Raw genomic sequence first — 24,367 nt, forward strand, 5'->3', positions numbered from 1 at the left:
AGACAAAAAACTTAAACAAAGGGAAATTACAGCCTACCCAGCAGGACGGGAAACTCGAGTGCGCGGTCTCTTTAAAGGCGGCACCTGCGCATCGGCTGCTGCTGCTTCTGATGCTGATGCTGCAGTGCTCGGGATATTTTCGGTGAAAGCAACGGGGTAACTCGCGTTCAAACGACGCCCTACATCATCTATGGCGAGTACACATGTTGTGATATCCTCAATATCCTATTCACTTTTTCTACGTTAGACTAATCTGGTGTTGGGAATGGAGAGGGAAATGTACCGTAATAATTCCCTTGCAGCAGTTGAAATTGCTTTTTTATTTATTTATTTATTTTTATTAAAGGAAAAATACAGCTAATGTGGAAGACATAGAGATAACCCACAAATTCTAAACTTCAAAAAATATATATATTCTTACAATATTTTACAGCACTTTTATTGTCCTGTTAAATGGAATAAAATTTGTTGATATAAAATTAAGACAGACAGACAGATAGACAGAGATAGAGATAGATGGATGTCTATAGCTGTCTAGATAGAGACAGATAGACAGATAGAAAGAAGAGAGAAGATTTAGAGGTTGTTGGTAATGGGACTGTTTTTTTTGTTTTTGGCTCTGTCCCTCCCTTGCCCCTGACCTTGTGCCTGAATTACCATCTGGACTGATGTTTTCTTTGGACTGCTTTCTGGCTTTGACCCCTGCCTGTTTAATCTCCGCTTTTACCTGGCTCACAGTTAGCTAGCTAGTTATTGAACTGTTGATTTGAGTTCATTATTTCTTTGACTCCTCTTGCAGGAACTTCTTGTGCTCCAACTCAATCTTCAAGATTCAGCTAAAAACACATATCTTCCATCTTTATTTGACCCTCTAACTCTAGCAATCTCTATTCTAATTATATTCTTTCTAAAAAAAAAAAAAAAACTTGCCCCATTTAGACTTGCACTCTATAAATTTACTAACTTCTTGTTTTCTTAAAAAAAAAAAAACTAACACTAGCTCCTCTCATCTTTTTTGTATTCTATCGGTTTTCTTTTTATTTATTATACAATTAACTAAAGCAAAGGTCTCTAATGTTAGCTTGCTCTTTTCTTTTTCTGTTCTATAGTTTTTTTAATAATATAATAAAAAAATTAAAATAAAAACCTTGCTATGTGTTTGCAGGCAGCTTTGCTGTCTTTCCCAGGGCAGGGACTGCCTGCAGACTCAGGTGAGGATTGAATTTAAGTCCTTGCATCTCTAGGATCCTAATGACATATAAAGAATGAAATCTGATATACCGATGCTGGCTTTTCTGGAGACACTATTATCCACAGAAACTGAATAAGGGCCAAAAGCAGTTAATTCATCACAGATTACCTCATTATGTGTTATAAAAGTTAATAATACTCTGAATGATTACAGCATGCATTTAAACTAAACAATGTTGTTGTTTTTCTCTCTCTCTCTCTCTCCCGAATAGGCAAGCTGGAACAGGTACCCATAAGAGTGACTATCATTAACAAGATCACTCTGATTCGGATCAACTATATTAATGCCACATCTTGTATCAATCACAAGATAATAATTTCTTAAATCTGCGGTAGGGAACTTTTGACGCTCTAGCGGTTAATAAACAGAACTGCTTGCGGAAGAACATTGTAGCCGGAACTACTTCTCTCTGTTTATGTCTATGAAGAATCACAAAGATACTGGGTTACTCCGCCACGGTACCCCCGAAGCAATCTAAAATGGTCTGAATATAAACACTTATTATAGGTGCACCCTAGTGATTCAGGACAAGCTAAAAACACGGTTTGGAAAATGGATTCATGGTGTACTCGCTTATTATGTTCATTTTTCTACATTTTGAACACAAACAAAGTTACGGACCACAGCTCTGATTGGTTATTTTTTATCGGGAGTGCATGACTTTCTGCAAATGGCAATAGGACCAATGGGAGGAGCCAGAGGAGCTTGATTTTTTCAAAGATTATCTGTCTCATATTCTACTGTCAGGACATAATGACAGGTTGAATAAATATGTAAAAAATATTTTTTTACAAAAGTTCCCTACAGCACCTTTAATTAAACTAATAATTTCATTAGATCTACAATAGTTTAATACTGGAACAGAAATGTTTCTCTGATCTTTCCACAGCGACTAACTTCCTTGATAAAATCAAATATTCCTTAAACATGCTACTTAAGACAGATAAGGGATAACAGCAACATTTCCGAACATCTGGGGTTATGTAGTCAGTGATTAAAATAAAGGTCTCTAACTGTGAAGATATTTAGAATCTAGAGATGCATAAAATGCTTTTAGTTTGACAAGTTCTGTTATGGTTACATCAAGCCTCTCTCTTTACATTCAAATAAAAATTAATTCAGTTGTTTCCAGAGGATAATGAATACAGATTCACTGTCTTCTACCCTGTAAAGCTGCGGGAAGAAACAAAAACATTGATTTTGAAATATTGTTACTGCCGTTACAGTATTTGCCACTATGTTGTAAGTAGTTCCAGTTTAAATGACTTACCACAGGGAGTGAAGCAGTCACAGTCGCAGAAATTGCAGCGTGTAAACCAGCGCTTCCAGCCTGATTCTTTAGTTCTGCAGTTCTCAATACGACTGCATTTGTGGTTCAGAGGGACTGCATAGCTTTTAGCATCAGGACAGGTAGACGAACATGTCCCGTCGATGTCCTTCTCATTGATCTCAACCCGGCCACGATAACACACTCCTAATGTCACATACAGGAGGAGAGAGAATTGTACTTAACTTGTATTTAATTTAGCCAATGATATTCATTTCAGTGTAAAATGTTACATTTTTAAACTCCACAACTCAGACTTTGACCTTAAGTAATACATTTTAATAAAATGTTATAAAATATCAAATGAACTTGATAAATCTACTATATACACTTTTTATGAAAATATATTATGTATCAGTAGATATTTCATGTTATGTTCAAGCACTCCGTAAAATATTCATATTTTAATATGAAGAGAGTTTTCCTATAACAACTTTTGATTTTTTTTTTTTTTGACAGAATGACAGTGTGCACTTTCTGGATATTTCTGTAAATTGTGTGCAACGTCCAGGCAGGCCAAGTCTTACTAAGACAGGATGGTTTGGGTGTCCATTTCCCATTGGACTGACAAGCTCGAGCAGGATCTCCCACCAACACGAACCCTGGTCTGCAGTCGTACCGCACTACAGAACCCACCCACCAATCACTCCCATACACCATCCCATTAAAGTCCACATCAGGCTTTCCACAATTCACTAGGGCAAAGAAAACAACAAGATTAAACAGGAAATAAAACTCAGGAAACATATAGAAAGTCTTAGTTCACACACACAAATCAACAGCATAATCTGTGGTTTTGTTCTTAAAAGTCTGTATTGATGGCAATAAAAATAGAGCACATTACATTAAAGGGATAGTTCACCCCATGTTTCAAAGCTAACTTTCTTCTGCTGAACACAAAAGAATGCTGGCAACTAAATCCTTTGATTACCAATGGATTCCATTGAGAAAAAAAAAAAAAACACTGATACATTTGAGACATGTTCAACAAAAGAAAGTAATAAAGTTTACAAGGGTGGGTAAATGATGACAGAATGTGTGTGAACTGTCCCTTTAAGATGACGATCAGGTGTACCTCTACACAGGGATTTAAATCCCACCCAGCAGCAGTCTGAATCTCCACAGTTGTCTCTTTTCAGCTCCCTCTGTCTGCCTTTACAACCTCCGAAACAAATGGGGGCTGTCCCAGACCAGTAAGTGTCTGCTAGTTCATCCTCCTGTTCCACCTCTAACAGACCTAAACAACACAGGGCATTCTTCAGAGCTCGAATCCATGCATCTTTTACCAATTTTCAATGTACAATATGTCTAACAATTTGTAAAAGCAATCTTGCTGCTTTGTTTAGACATTTTGTTCAATCATAAAAGAATCAAGTTCTTCTCTTACCACTTCCTAGACCTTCCTCCACAGCTGTTCTTTTAGTAAATGCAGGCGTAACCACTTGAGTGAACACCCCTTGCAAGGACCCCAGAAGCAGCAGCAGCAGCAGAACTAGTTTCATGTTGTTTAATAGCAGGAATTCTTCTCCAATACAGAATTAGTTTATATTCCTTCAGTTCTCTTCTTTTGTACGCCTTACACTCATTTTCTAAACAGCAATTCCTTGTTCTGTTGAAGAACTCACAATTATGTGAATAATGTAGAAAAACTATTTCGTTAGGAACTGTATTCTTTAAAGGCTTTTTTCAAGAACCTGGTATCCTGCAGAGAGACGGAGCGAGACAGGTGTGAAGAAAGGAGAAGTGTTGCATCTAAGCTTACTCTAAGCTCTTAACTCAAACTAATCTCTTAATTTCGGCTAACATACCAGCTAATATCACCGGAGCAGAGAGAAAGAGATTACAGAAAAAGGCAGAGAGCCATGGGAAGTCCGATTTGCAGTTTAGCTTAATTTTCGGGTGTACGGATTGTACATTTCATGTTTCTCACATTTAACAATGCTAGAGATTAATCTTGTCTGATTCGCTTCCCTAAGCAGAGTGCCTAGTGCCTGAGACCTGCAGTGCGTGTAATTACTGTAAAGACACAGATCTGTGAAAAGCGTTCAAACACTGACCTCTGACTGCTGCAGTAATCCATAAACTTCTGCCTAACCCAGCACAACCTGCCTGCTGACTTACACACACTGTTCTTAGTCACACACAGGATCACAGAACAAAGTGTATTATTCCCAGAACACACAAGCTTTCATTTTTCATACACAGAGGAGTATATACAGTATATATGCACACTCATGATTGAAGTCTTGGGTTAAGATTCTTTTGTATGTTTTTAAGTGAGCAAGAGCCTCCTTTCAAGACTGCATTTATTTGATTCAAAACAGTAATATTGTGAAATAACTATTTTAATAGATTTTAAAATGTAATTCATTCATCTGATGGCACCACTAAAAAAAAAAAAAAAAAAACATTCTGACTTTGGTAAGAAATTATTTCAGTTTACACGCAAAATATTTTGATTAGAGAAGAACAAAATAAAAAGGACAAAAAAGTACTGATTACTACCATTGTTTATTTAAAGCAAAATTATTTCAATTTGTATAGTCAGTATGCCCTAAATTAATTCTTTCTTCAATAAGATTATGAATAATTCGGACACAATGGCAAAAAATAGTCTAAGGAAAAGGTAAATAAAAAAAATGATATATAAATAAAACAAAATTGAACCTACTTTTTACTTTGATTCAACAGCAGTAGGAATTGGAATGGGCCTTTCTGCACAACAGAACTGATCTCAATTTAAAGTAGAAAAATAAATTAACGGTAATGGTGGTTAAAAATTCAGAAGCACTTCCAATTAAACTTTAAAACAGAAGCACACAGTATAAAACTATACACTGTAAAGAGCTCTCCACAGAGATCTGTCCATCTTCCTTCACATTAAGTCTGAACCTGTCAAAGAAAGCTGATTAAACTGTTCAGTAGGATTAAACGTTTCTGTTCCCCATTACCCTCTTCTCTCTCTCTCTCTCTCTCTCTCTCTCTCACTCACTCACTCACTCACTCACACACAAAAAGTCAAATTTAAAAGAACAGTTCAGCCCTCAATCTTATCATCTAACCCTGCTGGGTCCTTCTTTGAAGAAACACAATATAGAGATCCTGAATGTGTGTGCTTGTGCTTTTCCTACAAGGAAACTGACTTCCAAACAGGGGGAAAAAATCTTATAACATAAAAGTCTATATTTATTATAGTTTCTTGGTGTTTCTTGGTGTTTTGGAGCTTGGCAATATAAATTATTATTGATGTTTGTTGAATAGAAAAAGGCAACTCACACTGTGTTAGACATCTCATTTTGCATTTTGTGACAAACAAAATAATCAGTCAGAAAGACATGAGGGTGAGGAAATTATAACAAATAAAGCTCCTTTCTGAATGAACTATTCATTTAAGCACATCCTCAGAGCTAACTTGTGATTCAGCGTTCTCTGTTCTGTTCAGTGCGGTGTTTGATGATGACAATTCTCACACACACTCTATTCCTGTTTTGGTCCCCTGTTAGTCATAGTACTTTTTGTCACGGAGTTAATTGGAATGTCCTAATGTACCTTTTTATTGTCTGACACAGCAGTTAAGGTATTCCAGATATCAGAAGTGCAGTTAAACCACCTCCATGCCCAGCTGTTGGGCAGTGTCCTGTAGCTGACGCATTACGGCCCCCTCCCTTGTAGAGTCTGTTTCTGCAGAGGTGCCGGCTGTCAACACCAAGAACACACTTTCTGTATTTTCCTGTGTCCTACAGACATCTACTCCCTCTTTTCTTATTCCTGCCTCTGTATTTCCACTCATGGTGCTGGGGGTCCCCGTCTCCTCCATGTCTTCCCCGGGCTGGACGTTCTGCTGGCTGGACTCACTGCTGTCCCCTTCTCCCTGCCGCTCCCGCATCAGCTGCTCTGTCAGCTCCACGCTCTCATAGCGGATCAGCTGCAGGCGCATGAACCCATCTTCATGCTCTTTATACCTGAAAAAGATTGGTGAAAACCACAGTCAGGTTAGACGGGTCAGGTCTAATGTCCACATCAAAATACATATGGCATCTACTATGGGTGGTCAACATACTTAAAAGTTTATGAACTGCAAAAGTAATGTTTTCCAAAACAACAAAAAATTTAATAAAACATTAAGCAGCACAAATGCATTCAAGCATAATAGAATGATTACTGAAGGATCATGTAACACTAAAAAGTCTTTAAATGTATTAAAGCTGAAACAGTTGTTTTAAACAGCATATAAAAAAAATGACTGTTTTTGAATAGATTTTTAAACATCAAACTAAAAAAAAAACTCTTTCAAATCTGAAATATTTGAACGGTAGTGTAGGTTTCCACATAAACCATCTACCAAGAGCTTCCTGAAATCAAAAGCAAAGTCAAAGAGGAAGTCTTCATACCTAAATCTCGGGTGTCCTGAAGGCCATTTGAACTGATGTTTCTTGCGTAAATGGGCAGTGAGGTTGTTCCCCCGGGTAAAGCACTGCTCACACACGTGACACTTATAGCGAGGAGTGTCATCTCCCTAAATGCAAAACAACACATTAACGTTTTAGCTATTCTGAAGCTATGAGCTGAATATGAGTGCAAATATAATAATGCAGAATTGTATTCACTTTCTGATGAACATTCAGTTTTTTTTTAATTGCTCACACTCTTCCAGACAATGTATTCTGCCTTTTATTTTATACATTTATTGTGGATTTATTGTGTTGCTGGCTGTATGAGAGAAGTTACATCTATAGAAGTTCATTAATTATCTCTAGATTAGATAGATCATTTTTATAGATCAAACCTTGGACCTTAGTACTTTATTTCTTTTTTATTTCTCACTTGAATTACAGGCTATAAAACAATTCACAGAAATTACAATCTCCTGTTTACATTTGAAATCAGGAAAAACAGTCCTAAAAGTAACAATCTACTAATTTTGTACATTACCATTTGCTTGACCCCATTTTTTATTTGCCATATTCATATCCAAAAATAAAATAAAGTAAAATATGCTCTATGTCTTACCAAACCTGACTTACTTTAATCTGTGGGGCACAAAATAATATATTTCATTATTTTATATTGATGTCTTCTTACTGGCTCTGACTGGCTCACCTCATGAACACGTTTGTAGTGGTTCTTGATTGAGTAAAGCGAGCGAGTGGAGTAGTCACAATCTGCAAAGTCACATCGATACGCTGGCTCACTGCTGTGCGTGTCTAAATGCTTCCTCAGATCTATCAGGTTTTTACAGCTGCAAACCAGACAAACACAAACCAACTGTCAGATCATGTTCAGACAAACAGGTCTTAAATGGCAGACTAAAAGATCAGAAATATCCAGGCCAGGGGTAACGAATCACTGGCAATGAAGTGACCTCACCTGTACTCGCAGTAGTCACAGCTGTAAGGCTTCTCGTTGGAATGACGAAATTTGATGTGGTTTCTCAGCGAGGACGGTGATGGACAGGTCATATCACAAAGTGGACATTTATAATGGTTGACTTTGAACAGAGAAGAACATCATAAGGAAATAAAGGCCTGTGAGGTTCAATACAGCAGAACAATGTACAACCATAATGACACTCAGCATACAAAAAGACCCATACCATGGTTCCTCATGTGGTCTCTCAGCAGCCTCTCAGTGGCAAAACGTTTAGAGCAGTGAGAACACTGAAATCTTTGACCTACAGACACAATCGCACACAAACAAATGGTTGTAATGAGCCATAATACTCAGTCTAATCATTTTCTTTTGTTATGTTCAATGCAAGAATTCAAAGTGTCAAATGTGTTCAATACAGAAGGTTTTCAGATTCTGTTATTGCTGTACAAACTCAAACACAACCCCCTCACCTTCTATGGAGGTTTGCCGTCGAATGTGGTCAAAGAACTTTGTGTTGTTGGCAAACATTCCTCCACAGGTCGGACATGCCACCAGCTTTTCCTGTGTGTGGCTACGCATGTGCTCTCGCAACTTAAACCTGCCCTTGAAAGAGGCCTCGCAGTCTAGAAATAAGAAAATGAACACATCCAACAAATTTGCACATCTTTACAGGCAAAGAAAGAGAAATAAACTCTTATATGTTGTACAAATATGGTCCAGAAAAGACAAAACTGACAAATATTCAATTTTCAATGTAGCAGTCTGGACATTATGAAGCATAATAACTGATTATTCCATTCTTCATGATTCTGTGTTTATTTCATAACTGACTTGCTGCATCTAATAAATGAAGTGGTTCTCAACCAGGTGCCAAAAACAACTAGGGTGACATTTTTAAAAAACATTAACATCTACAATGATTTATTTTAGATGTGTTTGTTTTTAAGAGTTGGGGTTCCCAGTAAATATATAAGCTAGCCTATTTTTAAATGTGTGATCTTTGGATTTGGAAAAGTCATATTATAACGAACATGCATTAAGCTCTAAGATTTACATTACATTTAGTAAACAGAACACATTTTACAACTAAAACTAGAACTAGAATTCTAACCCATTTCATTTTTTTTATCCTTACCAATAATGCTTCTCCACTATATTAAAATTACTAGAAAAAGTATAGGGCTTTCAAATATTGTTGTGGACAATGGAGGGGCCCTGAAGTTGTTTGTTACCTTTCCATCCACAGAACAACACATTCTCTTCATTAGCCTCGAGACAATGGGCATGCATCTCCACGTGTCTGTAGAACCACTCCGGATTATCCATAGACATCTGAATACAAACACGCTTATCAGCTGAGCACTTTATTTTTGAAAGCACTGCCAAACACAATACATATAATAGAATAAAAACTCTTCCCACAATAAACTTGATTTGACAAGCCACATAATCTAAAAAAGGAAAACACTTGGGATTGCTTCCATACCTCACAGTGCTCCCAAAGACAAAGGAAGTTCTCTTGGACCTCGGGCACAATGTTGCGGTTATGGAGGCCAACCGAACAGGCACCCATGTCACTATGGTCGGTGAGTATAGCAAGACCCCATTGCTTCAACTTGGTGTGGTAGCAGTGGAAGAACATGTGTCTAAGAATCTCTGCATTTCCTTCCACTGAGCAGAAGCCACAGTCTCTCCACAGACAGTTATGCTCCTCTTCTGTAAAATATGCAGGCAAGCCAAGTATTGATTATGGACTAGACCAATGGAGTCGGTGCCTCAGGGACTCTTACTGCCAGAAACCTTGAGCTGAGACGTCTACTATGACTCAAAGTCAACACTCAACAATCCTCCACTGATGTAACATTAATGCAGACAGAGGAACAGTGCATAAAAATGTGCCATTGACTGTTGTGCAGTGTAGAATACATGAAGAAATATTAAATGTGATGTGTTACTAGCAAAACTTCAGGACTAATAGTCCTCTTTAAAACACATAATACCAGAACTGATAAGCTATTGTTTTTTTTTTGCAATACATGCTATGTTTATTCTTAAAATGTAATCTTTAACCATTTTTACACAATAACTTTACAGCACACAATTACAACAAACGGAGGCTTTTGATATAAAGTATTATTTATATTGAGAATTTTTATAAATATTTTGAATTAGCTTTTATAATCAGTATTGATTTTAGTTTCATTATACAAGTGTTTATATACAAAATCATTACAATTAGTCCATATGACTCATACTCTATGTTCCAAGTCAGTGTGAGTCATCCATAGTCACCTTTCATTTTCAGTGCAAGCAGCAGATATTCTTCAAAAAAAAATTCCTATTGCGTTCCATAAATTTTTTTTGGAACAATATGATGTTAAATAAATGATGAGAATGTTCATTTTTGGGTGAACTATCCCTTTAAGACAAGAAAGATAAGTAAATAAATGCTTCCATTACAAGACACTTCAATCAACACGGACACCTGACACTTTCAAGGGTTGGACGAACCTGGCAAGTCTGTCTCACTGTCCACGATAGCTTTATAATGTTGCTCCACGTGCTGGCAAAACTCCTGCATCCTGTCAAACGTCTCCTGACACGAGCCCCACTCACACGCCAGCTCCAGCTGCAGCTCCTCTCTGCGCGGGGCGCGTTTACCCGACGGTGCCATCCTGCTGCACTGAATGTAAAGCACAATGTGTGGTCCTCCTGTCTTCTGAAACACATGCGAGATCTAACATGAGTGTCACGTTAAGTTTGTTCTGAACAGCGCAACTCGAGCTATCTATCCATAGCGGCCAGTTTGTTTTTAAAGGCGATAAATAACCACATTTACAATACAAACTGGGGCAAAATGATTACCTCCAACATATTAAAATTACTTAATTACCAAATGTATAGCTAGTAGTTTTATTAAATCATAGTCGAAGTTGCTACCTTTGCTTGTATGACACATAGCTAGTTAGCAAAACAAAAAGGTAAGTTAACATTCTGCCTCCATTTTTGTTGACTAGTATCTTTTGACTAGCTTCGGTTGTGAATAATTGAATGTGTTTTCATTCAAAGATAATTCGCGAGAAAAGGCGTCTGCAGTTGTTTACAAATATTGATCAATAACTCACCTTTTGCAAATACTTCTAGCATTTCCTTACTTTTTTCCCATGAAACAACCAAACCAATCAGAATTCACCTTTGCTGCGTCGCGTTCAAATCTCAGCCAATCAAATTGCAGTCAAGCAGTACATCACAATTATCATTCCCTCAAACACCCAAACGCATTTAAGTGTTCCGCAGCTCGACTTGCACTTTATATTCAGTAAAAAAAATGTACTTGCTGTATGGCACTACTTTATGTAAATCTGCTTTGGAATTGTAGCGAAAATATTGTGCTATACTAATAAATCTCAAGAAAGCGAAACATATTTTTCTAATATGATATCCAATGTGATAAAGTAATTATTTTCTAGACAATATTTTAACAATTTGCTATCATTTTAGTATAATAACAAAAAATTTTTTTTTGCAAACATAATGTTCTTATTAAAACACTACACTTACTATGGTCACATTATAAAAGGGTTGTTATATATTAAACTTAACATCTGGGTTTGTATTTTAGGAAAGGGAGAGTCCTTGGAATATAAAAACCTGTAAAACCTCACGTTAAATAACTGAAAATTTGTATTAGTATTAATGTTTGGGTTATGTTTGATTTTTGGTCTGAAAACTGCATGAAAACAAAATAAATAAAACTTATAAAATATACAATAATTGATCTATAAAACAGTATAAATATAGAGCACTTTTCCTTTCCGGAAGCTAGTTTGGTCCATTGTCACACTGGTTTATTTAAATCAGTCAAAAGGCATAATATTAGATTAAAAAAAAAAATACAACTGCATATATCAAATAATCTTTCAGAATAGAACCTTCTTTTCAGGTCAGCCAAAATAATTGGATATCCTTATGCAGACATTGTTCATTATCTACAGAGCTTTCATGCCCCAATGACAGTTAAGGGCATGTGTGTACACTGTCCCATCCCATGCAGTTATACAGACAGAGAAGCTGGAATACAGTGTGTAGTATCAAGATCCCATAGAGGACAGACAGTATAATAATCATTAACAATCAGTTTTGTGTCAGTTTTGTTTGTTCTTCAAATGAAGGTAGCATGTTGTAAAGTCTCTCAGGAGCTTGAGTGGTCTAGACGTCATAGAACAGACGCACAAGATGATACCGGATTCCAAATGCCACGACACTCCCCAAGACCTGAGAAAAACATCAAATATTATTAAAAACCACCAAAACACCAGCTTCTTTTGAAAAAATGTACACAGTCTTTGAAAACCTGCATACATGAGGTAGCCTGATTTTGAAAATGTGATTTCTTCACTTGGAAAAGTCACATAAATGAATCAAACCTTGCCTTTGAATATTGTTGTGACTAAAGGGGGCCTTATGATAATGAATAAATTACTGGGGTTCACCTGTATTAAAAGCATTATTGCAGTCAGGTTTCTCTCATGGGTAGGTCCCAGTACTTTTAGTACCAGGTTGATAAGGGTCATGTTGTTACACTCTATAAACTCATCATCTCCTTCCTGCCCTCTACGCACATCCAGTAGCCATAACGTTTCTGCCACCTGCAGGATAAAAGAGGAAATCACATTCAAAGATACAGGGAATACCATATAAATCTTCAGTCCATTCTTTTTGGCGCTCTAGCGGTTAATAAACAGAACCGCGTTCATCTGGCAGAAGAACAAAGTAGCCGGAGCTACTTCTCTCTGTTTATGGCGATTCACGCAGGTACTGGGCTCCTCCGCAGCGGTACCTACCCGAACCAGTCTAAACAGGCCGAATATAAACAATTATTATAGGTGTACCGTATTGTTTCAGTACAAGCCAAAAAAAAAAACAGTTTGGAAAATGGATTCATGGTGTAATCGCTTATTATATAAATTCTGAACACACAATAAAGTTACGGACTGCAGCTTTACGCTCCTGGATCTTTAATTGCTTTTAAACAAACATTCCTAGACCTTTTCATAATGATAAATACTGACAGTGTGTTTACCTTCAGAATAAGTTGCCCTAATTTTCCCAGGTCCTTCTGTTTGAACTTGGAATAGCTCATGCCAAGCTTTCCCGTGTCAGATTGTAACCTGCATCAATCAGTTTCAGAGGTCAAGCTCTCATAACCATTTCACTTTGCCTTATCTAAAGTGTAAATGTTTAGGCAACAGTGCATGTATAAAACTTACAAATAAATCAGAAGTAAAAAAGTTACTTAAAGAGTTTAACACTTCAAATGCCCACATATTCAAATAACTTTCAATGAGTGTCAAAATAAATTCTACTGTAAGTAAAAAGGAATCTGTGTTATAGCTGGATTTGAAAATGTTAGTGTAATAACCCACCTAGGCAGGCGATGTCTGGGACAGGGAATAATGTGAAACAGCTGAGGCAGAGAATATATGAAGTTGATGACTTGGGGGATGAAGAAAAGCAGCATGGTCTTACTGAAATGGCCGAGTATCCCAACCACTGCAAACGTCATTCCAGCAAAGTAACAGAACGTGTCTCCCACAAACACAGAGGAAGGGTACCTAAAAAAAAAAAATTCAATTGTATATTATAGTTTCAAAAATAGAAGTGGTTGAGATTATTATCATTATTATCAGTGGACAAACTACAGGTCAGTATTTTAATGGGCTTTCTTAAAGTTTCTTAAAGTAAGTAAAGATGATCAAAAAGCAAAATATTTTAACGAACCAGTTGTGGTAGAAGAGGGCTAATGTGGTGAAAAAAAAGGGAATCATGAAGTACAAAGAGAAAACATGGTCATCCCTGTAGTCTCCTGAAAGAGAAACATTAATCAAAGATCAATTGAACAATATAAATTAGAAAATATATCTACAGACTTATTCAAATAAAAATCTAGCAATGTCAGAGAGGTTTAAACAAATTAAGTATAATGTGACACTGAAGAATGGAGTAATGACTCCTGAGAGTTGAGTTTTGCCAACACGGGAATAAATTACATTCAAAATATATATTTATATATAAAAAAAAGTTATTTCCCAACAGGAGTTTTACTGTTTTTAACTGACCAAATAAAAACACCCTTTTGGACCATAACAGACTTGTTTCAAAAACATACAAATATTATTTTTAACTTTTGAACAGTATAGTATATATAAATGGCATATATATAATATAAATTATGCATGTGGAACGCAGGTGGAAAATTAGATAAAACCAGTTGAATAGAAACCCTCCCCTCACCATTGAGTTCCAGTATATTAAAGAGGATGATGGAGCCAGATATGAAGAGAGCTTGCCCAGACTCAATGCCATTAATACCAGCCAAGATGTTGATGGCATTTGTGCAGAATACAGCCAGCATTCCCATATATACATAATACAGAATGCCTGAAACACATTGTAGAATAATGCTGAGAATATGGACAATCATACTGGACATATCAAACAAGAGGGCAAATACAATCAAATCTAGAGCACCAGACATTTAAGCAGACTGTCAAACTCACCCAAGTCCAGATGCATCCCCAGCAGCACACGGAAAGGTTTGGGCACGACAATGAGAGTGTTGCCAAAGTTAGTGAAGTAGACCATGAGTAGAGGCAGGGAGGCCATAGTAGGCAGCAGCAGCTTGTGTCTCCATCGCAGATTCAGAACATCATCAGCAAAGCCCAGGAATATCATGCAGCAGATGGCCAACAGAGCACCGATCAGCTGCACAAACTACATGGACATATTCACAAATGCCATAGTTATGACTGCCATTTTATATTTATGTGTATTATATGTGTATGTATGTATATTATATATATATGTATGTGTGTGTGTGTGTGTGTGTGTGTGTGTGTGTGTATGGAAGTAAAGGTTCTCAGTAACAAAGGTCATTAAAAGCTAATGGTAAAACTAATTTTTGTCTTAAAACATACACAATTGTTCAAAAGTTTTATGTCTGTAAGTTTTTTTTATTTAATTTTTAAAGAAGTCTCTTATAATAACTTTTATTTTGGATGCAGTTAATCATTGCCCAGCACGACTTAAAATATAATTCAGTCCTGTGATCAGTGACAGTCTTGAGTGTCACATGATCCTTCAGAAATCATAATATACTGATTTGCTGCTCAAGAAGCATTTCTCATTATCAATGTTAAAAACAGTTTAATAACACTTTAATTTAATTTCCTTAAAGAAACTGAACCCAAACACAACAGTAATGTAAGTGGTGAATTTTTGAAATGTGTTTACTATTTTGTAATTAAGGGATGATAAACTCACCTCATTGTGAGGGAACTTTTGGCACTGCTCCCCCATAAAGCACTGGAGGAAGGGGACAGGGATGAAGAGGAAGAGAATGATGAGGAAGACTGTACCACTGATTACACCTTGCGATTCAGGCCTGGTTAATAAGAAAAAGAGAAAGCATTAAATTCAGGTTCCAAGCATCAAATTGCCATTCATACATTTGATGTAAAACTCAACTACTTACACCTCTTTCTTTATGGTTTTATTTAGGTCCATGCCATAGAGTCTGGCAGATATGAAATGATCCTTAAAAGCAGGAATCAGTTTGACTGTTGCAATGCACCCAAGTGCAGACATACAACAGTTGATGATAAGAGGAATTGCAGGAATTGGAGACATCTTCTCCATGGACTATTACGACATAAAAATACAATATACTGGATCTACGGTACTATATATCAGTGGATAAATCTAGTTGAAAACAGCGTTCGATTCCTGTCAGCAACATTCAAACCTTTCATGTTGCCTATCCATAGTGGAGCGGTCATTGGCTGACGTTTCTTCGATGCGCGCATAAATGACAATCAGCTTGTTTTATAATCGACCGAACCGTTTTTATACAAAAGTATTGATTCAATGAACGGCAGTTCATTGGCTTTATGATGCCAGCTAGATTTTCATTGACACTGGTAAATTACAGTCAAGCGATAAAAATAATCCTGGCCAAATAAGCACCTGTTCAGGTTATGAGTTACTAGTTACACGTAAGCTTCTTTGACGTCAAAATGTGACAGATGTATCAGTTTACTGTAAAGGTTGGCTCTGATCTCATCACAAAATCCACGTCTACTTCCGTCAACATAATCCGTCCGCCGAGTGGGGACATTGAAACAGCTTGCTTATTATACTCTCATAAACTGTTGGTACGACAATAAAAGATTGAGAGCACATTACTGATAAACACAAAGTAAGTTAGTGATAATTTATCAGAGAAATACATAAATATATTTGTTATTATCTTGTTTTCAGTCGAACCTTTGCAGAGGTAACACAACCGGAAACAAAATGAATAGTACGTTAAAGGTCTCGTTTTTGGTGTAGAATCATTATGATTCGGTCGCTTGAATCAACAATTATGTTTTGTGGCATGACTCTAGTTTTTTAGAAATACCAAATAAGAACATCAACAACAACATTACGTCGTATTCTTCTTCTTTTTTTTAATATTCTATTTAATATAGCCATACATGTAAATATTTAAAAATGTATTAAGTTCATACATCTTAATTAAGGGAAAAAGGCTGAAAAAGGCAATGGTGTAATCTTATTGGATTAAACATGTATTACAATAATTTAGACAAGACATTGGAATTGGGATATGACAGTCATCAAAGGTTATGCTCACTCTATTATAATATCATATAATAACCCTATGTTTTTTACAATAATGAACCCAACATTTATAAGCATAAAGACTACACAAAATATTATAAGATGGTTACAAAACATGAAAATGAATACATTACAATACATTGAAATGAATGAAAGCATATTAAAACAATAATATGTGTATATATAATACATATTTTATGATTGTGGTTAAGTAAGTATTTTATAAAATTATGTATTTTAATAAAATTTTATAAATATTACATATAGAAGATTATTGCAAGCTGACTTCTTTAAAATATTAATATTTTAATATATTTTATATATTTATCAAATGTATTTATATTCATATTATCTTTGTAAATGTACATTATGAATATAAAATGTTGCTAGAATAGTAATAAAATACTTATAAATGTAAAATGTTACCAAAAGGTTGGACTCCCAATCGAAGGGTTGTGGGTTCTAGTCTTGGGACGGACGGAATTGTTGGTGGGGGGAGTGCATGTACACCTTCAATACCACGACTTAGGTGCCCTCGAGCCCCCAACTGCTCCCCGGGCGCCGCAGCATAAATGGCTGCCCACTGCTCCGGGTGTGTGCTCACAGTGTGTGTGTGTGTGTTCACTGCTCTGTGTGTGTGCATTTCGGATGGGTTAAATGCAGAGCACAAATTCTAAGTATGGGTCACCATACTTGGCTGAATGTCACTTCACTTCACTTCACTTCAAAAAAAAAATTGGTAAATACAGAAGTTGGCTAATATAGAATTAGAAAAATTAGCCCAAAACACAAAATAAATGGATACTTGTATCTTAAAAGTGATGACTAAAGGAACTATCATTATTACGTTTATGACATCTTGTAAATCTTCATAAACATCAGCGACAGCGAGTGCGCTTGTGGCGCGAAGGCAGGGAATGTGCGCACTGCGCATGCGCAGTTTTGATAGATCAAGAGGGTGTGGGTGTCTCTTTAAATACGTGTAGTGCTTGCGCCGTGTGAGTTTGTGTTGCTACACTATTTGACAGCTCGACTGTTCTGTTCCTGCGCATTACCATTACAGACCATTCAATACTGACGGTGGGAGGGGGAACATTTTCTCTTGAGTTGACAGCGCAGGATATTATAAATGTGTGGTTTTATGTAGCACTCTAAACATTCACGAAACGGAGGCCATGTACCGATAAATTCAGGTTTGATCGTAGAAGATGCTCGGACCTAAAGACTGGTGCTGAAATAACGAAGACATGATGTAGCCATTGAGCTGGCGATCTGTAGCTAGTCAGCGTCCAAAGACGGTGTTTCTCATCTGATCGGTAATATTTCCTTTCTGTCTTTTGTTTTTTAATACTGGGTATGCACTCGGCTATGCTATGACGACAACTCCTCATTCTCAATATGCGCGTCCCGCATTTTTGTTAATCATAGGCTTGTTCCGAGTCAGCTGAACTGACTGATCTGAGTCAGTTGCCCAAAAATGCTGTCTAGTTAGGCAGCTTACTAGGCTTTGAAACACAGCTTGGTGAGCTGCGAGGGGGCCGTAAACATGCATAATTTGATATGAACACCACTATTGCAAACAAGCTTAGATTAGCTGTCAAGACGAAGGGGATTTAAATGAATCGCTAGATGGGTCATGTTGAGCTATTTCGACGTTGCAGTGCTGCACTGACCCAGAAAACCCTGAACTGTCAGTAATGTGACAGAATCGGAACGGGTTTGAGACAGGCTTCACCTGCGACCGATCTGAGTTTTCTGGAAGAAGTTGCGCACTTCTCCGGTTTCAGGACAGGCATTGAATGTCACACTTTCACCGAAATGCTTAGTCAGTTTGCTTAACTGCTAAAACTTTAAAACACCGTTTGTAATACTAACACGAAACAATGTACATCTCTTTGATAAGAACACGTTTTTGCAACCTTTGCAAAAAGGTTACTATGGTAACCATAATTTGGGCGCAAATGGTTAAAGTAGTAACTACAGTCATTATTGTGCAATAAGATTAGACCACTGTCGTGTGTGTGTGTGTGTGTGTGTGTACCCATACATACACACACATATAGTATACATACCTTTATTACGATTTTACAGCACAATAAGCAAATACAGCAGCAGTAAGTATGGTGTTGTGAAATAAATACTATATTTTTTAGGTAAGCTGGCTTTACTTATTGTTTGGTAGGAAAACATTGGCCAATAATATAATATATATGTAAATAGAAAAGAAACCATAGCTGATTTTCATGAATTTAACCTTTTATTTAAAAGTACAGTTCACAAAAAAAAAAAATAAAAAAAAAAAAAATAAAAAAAAATATATATATATATATATATATATATATATATATATATATATATATATATATATATATATATATATATATATATATAATTATTATTATTTTTTTTATTTTTTTTTCATTATTTTTTACCTTTAAGTTTTTCCTTGGAACATAAAAAGAGAACAGCAATCAAGAAAGGGACCATTCACACAGAATATGTTTTTGCGTTCAACTGCACTGTTTTCAGTTGTTTTTCTATTTAATCATGCACTGGATGCACAAATTTGACAATAGCGAGAGGTGCTCAAGTTTAAAAAAAAGTTCACATTTTTTCTTGAGACCTTGCCTTTTTTTCTTTCCACTGTTCTGTGTAGTGTGAACCATCCCTGCTATCAGTGACTCCCAAACATGCTGTCTAACAGCTCTTTTGTTAAAAGAAAAAAGATCTTCGGGGCTGTTCACAAACACATTTTTGCATTCCACTGTGTTTTCCTCTTCGGTTGTTTTTCTGCATTAACATGCTAAACAGATGTGCATGATAAAAACACATCTCTGGACCTTGTGTCTTTATTGTCTCCCCTGTCACACGTCTCTCATTTTTAAAAGCAAGATGCCTTCTGTATGAATGGCCCCTTACAGGTTCGGAACAACATTAAGTTGAGTAAATGATGACAGAATTTAGATTTTTTTTTGAGTCAACCATCCCTTAAAGATCTCACTGTTCCTATGACATATTTTGTCTTTGCTGCATGGCTATTCCTCTCCACTTACTTTCTGTTTCTCTTGCCCTTTCTCCAGAGTTCCAACCTTCGTGAGTCAAGATTTTCAATCTTTCACAAACATGAGACTTAAGTGAACAGTGATTAGGGAGATGACGACTTTTCAGGACGTGAGCTGGCTGGTTCAGGTGGCGCTCTTCTGCGCCTCGCTGCTGGTTGTATTAGCCTGGCTCATTCAGTTCTCACTGCCATTGCATCGCCTTAGGTGGTGCACGAGGGTCCAAGGCAAGAGGGAGACCCCGTGGCAGCTGCCCTTGAGTCTCACCCACCAGACACTGACGGGAGGCGTGTGGGGTTCCCTCCTGAGGCTGAGGCTGGGACGAGATGGAGCAGGGAGTGACACTGAAGCGGGTGTCAAAGGTCTTTTGTCCTCGCTTTTTGCGTTCAAGTCGTTCAGAGAGCACTGGCAGAGAGCCTGGGTCAGGGCGCTCAACGAACAGGCCTGCAGGCAAGGGGTGAGTACAATCTGGAGCAAAATTCAATTTGTTTTGAGACAATACGATGTAGAAACATATGTAGGAGGGTTTTGTATATACATACACATGTGATTTCAGTGCTCTGTGCATGTTTATACATCTGTAAGAGTATTTTTAGGCAATGCGAGTGTGTGTGGGCATAATATCATGGCCTGGCTACTTGTTAGTGAACGTGTGGGTGTGAGAGTGTCAGGGGACACAGGTTCTTGTGTAACAACCACACACTTTCACTCTCCTCCCAGAAAATCTGCTCTGCAGTGAGTATTACACATGACAGGCTTCAGTCTATTGTCTCTTCTGGGGTTTCTCTCATGGAGCCAAATTTGCACTTCTTTTTTCTTAGCTAATCAGTGTAAATGAGAGTATTTTTTAAAGGGCTGTCTTAAACGGCAAGATTTTTGCTGAAAATCTGACCCACTTATTGCCTATCTGCACTGGTTTTATATTTAAGAGGCACACTTTCACATGATACCTGTTTAATTGACAGATTACTTTTTTCCGGCAACTGTCTGTTATTCTCACATGCATTAGCTGTATGAATGTTTTTATCCATATTGCTAACATTAAAGGGTTAGTTCACCCAAAAATGAAAATTAGCCCATGTTTTACTCACCCCCAAGGCATCCTAGGTGACTTTCTTCTTACAGACAAATCCAATCTGAGTTAAATAATAAATTGTCCTTGCTCTTCCAAGCTTTATAATGGCATGGGTGTTTGTTTTTGTTCAGCAGTTCAAAAGTAGTCAAATAAAGCGCATCCATCCATATTAAAACATGCCTCACATGGCTCCAGGGGGGGTGAATAAATGCCTCCTGCAGCAAATCAATGCATTAAAAAAAATGAAATGCCAAAATGAAAGAGCTTCTTTCTATCGGAGCAGATGAAGAAATCAGTCAACAAATTACCCTGTAGATATTAACTCTTTCCCAACGAGTTATAAATGAATATAAATGAAATCTGCATAATGTTACGGGGTAACATGTTGGTCCAGGAAGTGCAGGTATATGTCTGTGCAAGCTTTGGTTGTATTGATGGAAGCAATTTACTGGATTTATGCTTTTTGATTCATTTTTTATGAATTTTGCATTTTTATGAAACCTACCTATATGAAAGGGTTGATTTAAAAAGAGAGTGCTTTAAGCTAGAATAAAACAGTTTTTTTTTTTCAAAAGTAGAGGCTCTGATCTTTATTTTGATGTTTTGCCTATTCAAATATTCATACAGCAAAATATACTGTATTTTGAGGCCTTTTCTGGAAATATTACTAAATGTTATATTTTGTCCACTGGTCCTGACCCATGACCAAAAATATCAATATTGTTACATAAACGATTAACTGTAGCACAGCATATTTATGTTGATTATTGTTTGTGGTCAGCTCATTATCTCATGGGCATTCAGATAATCTGCAGTTCCACGATCAATCTGAGATATGTCTATTACTCTAATTCCAGAAAAAAAACACACACAGATCACACAACTAGTTTAAAGGTCTCTTTAACAACTGGTTCCCTCTGTAGCCCTTCGTCTGTTTAAGAGTATGTTTGAGGACTGGTGAGTTGTGTAAAGGTCTCCACTCCTATATTTAACTCTAACTGTATTTGATCTGTGTCTGTATCAAAGCTCAGTCTGCCCTGTAGGTGTACTTCGAAAAAATGAACGATGTCCTTCCATCCCCTCTCTAGACACTTTTCTCTGTGAGGTAAGGCTGAATTGTGAAAAAATGCTTTTCCTTGAAGTCTTTGAAGAACAGTTCATCAGCGGACTCACCGTCGTTTTAAGTGATGGTTATCTGCATATTTAGTTTGATGAGATATGAGTAAAATGTAGAAATGGCATTTTCACTCAACAGGCAGTTCCAGTCGGGTTTTACAGCAAATGCAAGCTTTCAAGGGATTTAAACTTCAATACAGTGAACTTTGATCCAACACCTGAGCTATATAGAAAGTCAGTGTGGGGAGAGAGAATCCTTCCTTCTCATTTCCTTACCGAGGTCTCCTGCCGATAGTTGTGCCAGTTCAGCAACCTAGTTATTTTCTCAGGTTGTCAAAGTGGGGGGAGGGAAGGCTACAGAATGCAGTTATGCAATTGCTGTCCTTTTATCTTAAATGTCTTCACAGCCTGTTGGCTTATCTGGGAAAAGAGAGGAGGACGAGGCTAATAAATAGCCATTTATTAGTTAGCTGTTTAATTGAAGTGCATTTTGGCTGTGTGCCATAACTGCAGCACTGATTGTAATGTGTCCAGCTGATCCAAAAATGCTGCGAAGTGCAACGATTTTGCAGACTCTGTACCAGGGAGTCCTGAAGTAAGGACTTTTCCTAATGAATGTCTTTACCGTTTAGAATCCCCATGTGGGAGTGAGTCACAGGAGTTGATGTAATGTGTCACTGTGTGTGGTTTTTAGATTTCAAGAATAAATTCACACCGTTTTTTCAATGGAACTGGCACAGGTTATGACTAGCATGGTTCTGTTCTTGTTTTTTAAGTTTATGCAAAACGTTTATTTGAAGTTTCATGATCATGGTATAGAAGGTGCAGCCTCCATTATAAACGCTTAGGGAATTATAGTTTCATAAGTGTGGGATGATAGTTTCAGGCATGTAAACATACAGGTTATATTGGTGCATTGTGTGTTGTTGTGTGAATCAAGCTAATTAAAAATAGGGGTGTAATGTTTTTGTCATTCAGTTCTTCCCAAAGTTTGGCAGACTACCTTGTAGATTCTTGATACTGTAGGTGTGGTCACATTTACAGTTGTTCGGCTTAATTTCACAGGCTAAATCCAGTCATTTCAATAGGAATCTGTGCAGTCTGGAATTTCATGTTAGGGTGAAACATGTCCTCACACAGATTTGGAAGTCATTCACAAAAATTGACCTCCTTTACCAACAGAATGCTGCTTTGTTTTGAAGCAGTGCTTCATGCATTCCTACACTACTGACAATGAAAAAAGGGACTTTTTTGATTGCAAAAGTTGTGACCTTGTACCTTTTAATACAGAATATTTACCAGATGTCTTTCCAAACCCTCCATCTGTTTCTAAATTGCATCAGTTTTCAGTCTCCGTTCATCTCCCAAAACCTTTCACACAGTAGGACACTGTTGAGTTCAGTTCAACTCCTGTACGTTTTCTTTCAATTATACAAAGCAGTAGACCGTAAAGGAAGCTGTATCGAAAACAGCAATGCTTTATCTGTTCTTCTCTGTTTTAATGATTTTACCTTTTATGAAAAGAACCCGTTTCTCTGTTCATCTGATAGTTTTAATGTCTTTGATTATAATGTAGGAAGAGAGAGGGTTGGCTAACAGAGGGGAGACAGTTAACTGGCTCCAAAGAAAAGTGGTCAGGGAATGGAACGACTCTGAATTTTAAGACCTTTTGGATTAGAAAAAAAACGAAAAAAAAAACGTAGGTGTCAGTATTCAACTATGAATTTCAATTTAATCTGCAATAACTGGATCTTCTGTGGGAATTTATAGTGCTGTGAAATGTTAGTCACGTGACTCTCCCTTAGAGGTGACCTCTATGTGCTAGTTAAATATTCCTGTGTTAGATTGGGCTTTGGGGAGAAGTTCCCATTTTGGAAGCTTTGATCTAGAATCTTGTCTCCAAGCAGACCGGGTATTTGCTCTTTCAGCATGCCAGGTCATTGACATCCCAATCCACTCATATCAAGTTCCTCTGACCTGAAAAACCTGCCAGAGGGGTTGTTCCAGTGCTTGTGAGGTGTTTTGTGTGTGTGTGTGTGTGTGTATGCTTGAGACTGGATCTAGAGCAAAAGAGATTGAGCAACTTTCGCTCTGCCCCTCTGAAGCACTGAAGCCATCTGTTGACACAGCAACATGAAAACAAACGCCATGGTTCCAGCCCTAGCCATGGCGACCACCTCTCAGGTTGGAGATGAAGGAGAAGAGAGACAAAGTCTCTCATTCTGTATTTCTATCTGTTAAACATTCCAACTGTTTATGCTTATGAATCGAAAAAGTAATGCAGTTCATAACCAATTATTAGGTAATACTGTAGTGTGGGGACCAGTTTTCACTATTAAAGGAACACGCCACTATTTTTGAAAGTAGGCCCATTTTCCAACTTCCCTAGAGCTAAACGGATGAATTTTACCATTTCCAAATCCATTCAGCGGATCTACGGGGTTGGTGGAAGCACTTTTAGCTTAGCTTAACATAGATCATTGAAT

At 37.1% G+C, this 24,367-nt stretch overlaps 4 protein-coding genes across 11 annotated transcripts in view; 1 reads left to right on the top strand and 3 right to left on the bottom strand.

The window, feature by feature from the left end:
* Positions 1-296: 296 nt before the first annotated feature.
* Positions 297-4,478, bottom strand: si:ch211-117m20.4 (CUB and sushi domain-containing protein 3). Its single transcript, XM_052557099.1, has 5 exons — positions 3,967-4,478; positions 3,655-3,816; positions 3,107-3,274; positions 2,523-2,726; positions 297-2,425 (listed from the first exon to the last, which is right to left on the bottom strand). Exons 1-5 carry the CDS (start codon positions 4,079-4,081, stop codon positions 2,403-2,405), a joined length of 672 nt encoding a protein of 223 aa, XP_052413059.1. The 5' UTR covers positions 4,082-4,478; the 3' UTR covers positions 297-2,402.
* A 593-nt stretch (positions 4,479-5,071) lies between these two features.
* Positions 5,072-11,231, bottom strand: hinfp (histone H4 transcription factor). 5 transcript variants are annotated; one of them, XM_052557093.1, is made up of 10 exons: positions 11,075-11,231; positions 10,461-10,668; positions 9,436-9,665; positions 9,182-9,281; positions 8,420-8,572; positions 8,173-8,250; positions 7,947-8,067; positions 7,680-7,818; positions 6,971-7,095; positions 5,072-6,541 (listed from the first exon to the last, which is right to left on the bottom strand). In XM_052557093.1, the coding sequence occupies exons 2-10, from the start codon at positions 10,621-10,623 to the stop codon at positions 6,181-6,183; spliced, it is 1,470 nt and encodes a 489-aa protein (XP_052413053.1). In that variant the 5' UTR covers positions 10,624-10,668; positions 11,075-11,231; the 3' UTR covers positions 5,072-6,180. The 5 variants fall into 5 exon arrangements, with proteins under 5 accessions (XP_052413053.1, XP_052413055.1, XP_052413057.1 ...); XM_052557095.1 differs by having other exon boundaries at positions 10,461-10,665; positions 11,075-11,213; XM_052557097.1 differs by having other exon boundaries at positions 11,143-11,163.
* Positions 11,232-11,783: 552 nt separating this feature from the next.
* Positions 11,784-16,140, bottom strand: dpagt1 (dolichyl-phosphate (UDP-N-acetylglucosamine) N-acetylglucosaminephosphotransferase 1 (GlcNAc-1-P transferase)). Its single transcript, XM_052557098.1, has 9 exons — positions 15,484-16,140; positions 15,273-15,393; positions 14,510-14,723; positions 14,244-14,390; positions 13,731-13,815; positions 13,376-13,564; positions 13,033-13,120; positions 12,443-12,598; positions 11,784-12,224 (listed from the first exon to the last, which is right to left on the bottom strand). The coding sequence occupies exons 1-9, from the start codon at positions 15,645-15,647 to the stop codon at positions 12,159-12,161; spliced, it is 1,230 nt and encodes a 409-aa protein (XP_052413058.1). The 5' UTR covers positions 15,648-16,140; the 3' UTR covers positions 11,784-12,158.
* Positions 16,141-17,610: 1,470 nt separating this feature from the next.
* The window catches only part of c2cd2l (c2cd2 like), a 28,367-nt gene continuing 21,610 nt past the window's right edge, over positions 17,611-24,367 (top strand). For 3 of the 4 annotated variants that reach the window (XM_052556322.1, XM_052556324.1, XM_052556325.1), the window contains exons 1-2: positions 17,612-17,947; positions 19,712-20,147. In XM_052556322.1, the coding sequence (XP_052412282.1) occupies positions 19,785-20,147 (363 nt within the window). In that variant the 5' untranslated portion in view covers positions 17,612-17,947; positions 19,712-19,784. Of the gene's footprint in view, positions 17,948-19,711; positions 20,148-24,367 lie in introns of all 4 variants that reach the window. The other variant, XM_052556323.1, reaches the window with a different exon arrangement.

The sequence above is a fragment of the Carassius gibelio genome, chromosome B5, assembly GCF_023724105.1.
Source record: "Carassius gibelio isolate Cgi1373 ecotype wild population from Czech Republic chromosome B5, carGib1.2-hapl.c, whole genome shotgun sequence".
NCBI classification, from domain to species: Eukaryota; Metazoa; Chordata; class Actinopteri; order Cypriniformes; family Cyprinidae; genus Carassius; species Carassius gibelio.

Bases quoted from the DNA above. Each gene is read 5' to 3' on its own strand.
- dpagt1 (XM_052557098.1), bottom strand. From the start codon at position 15,647: ATGGAGAAGATGTCTCCAATTCCTGCAATTCCTCTTATCATCAACTGT. The intron at 14,391-14,509 runs GTGAGTTTGACA...AATGTGTTTCAG, and splicing joins GGGGATGCATCTGGACTTGG to GCATTCTGTATTATGTATAT. The intron at 13,121-13,375 runs GTGGGTTATTAC...TGATTGATGCAG, and splicing joins CCCAGACATCGCCTGCCTAG to GTTACAATCTGACACGGGAA.
- si:ch211-117m20.4 (XM_052557099.1), bottom strand. From the start codon at position 4,081: ATGAAACTAGTTCTGCTGCTGCTGCTGCTTCTGGGGTCCTTGCAAGGG. The intron at 3,275-3,654 runs GTACACCTGATC...TCTTTGCCCTAG, and splicing joins ATTTAAATCCCTGTGTAGAG to TGAATTGTGGAAAGCCTGAT. The intron at 2,426-2,522 runs GTAAGTCATTTA...TTCTTCCCGCAG, and splicing joins TGACTGCTTCACTCCCTGTG to CTTTACAGGGTAGAAGACAG.
- hinfp (XM_052557093.1), bottom strand. From the start codon at position 10,623: ATGGCACCGTCGGGTAAACGCGCCCCGCGCAGAGAGGAGCTGCAGCTG. The intron at 8,573-9,181 runs GTAACAAACAAC...TCTTATTTCTAG, and splicing joins GTTGTTCTGTGGATGGAAAG to ACTGCGAGGCCTCTTTCAAG. The intron at 7,819-7,946 runs GTGAGGTCACTT...TCTGGTTTGCAG, and splicing joins TGTGACTACTGCGAGTACAG to CTGTAAAAACCTGATAGATC.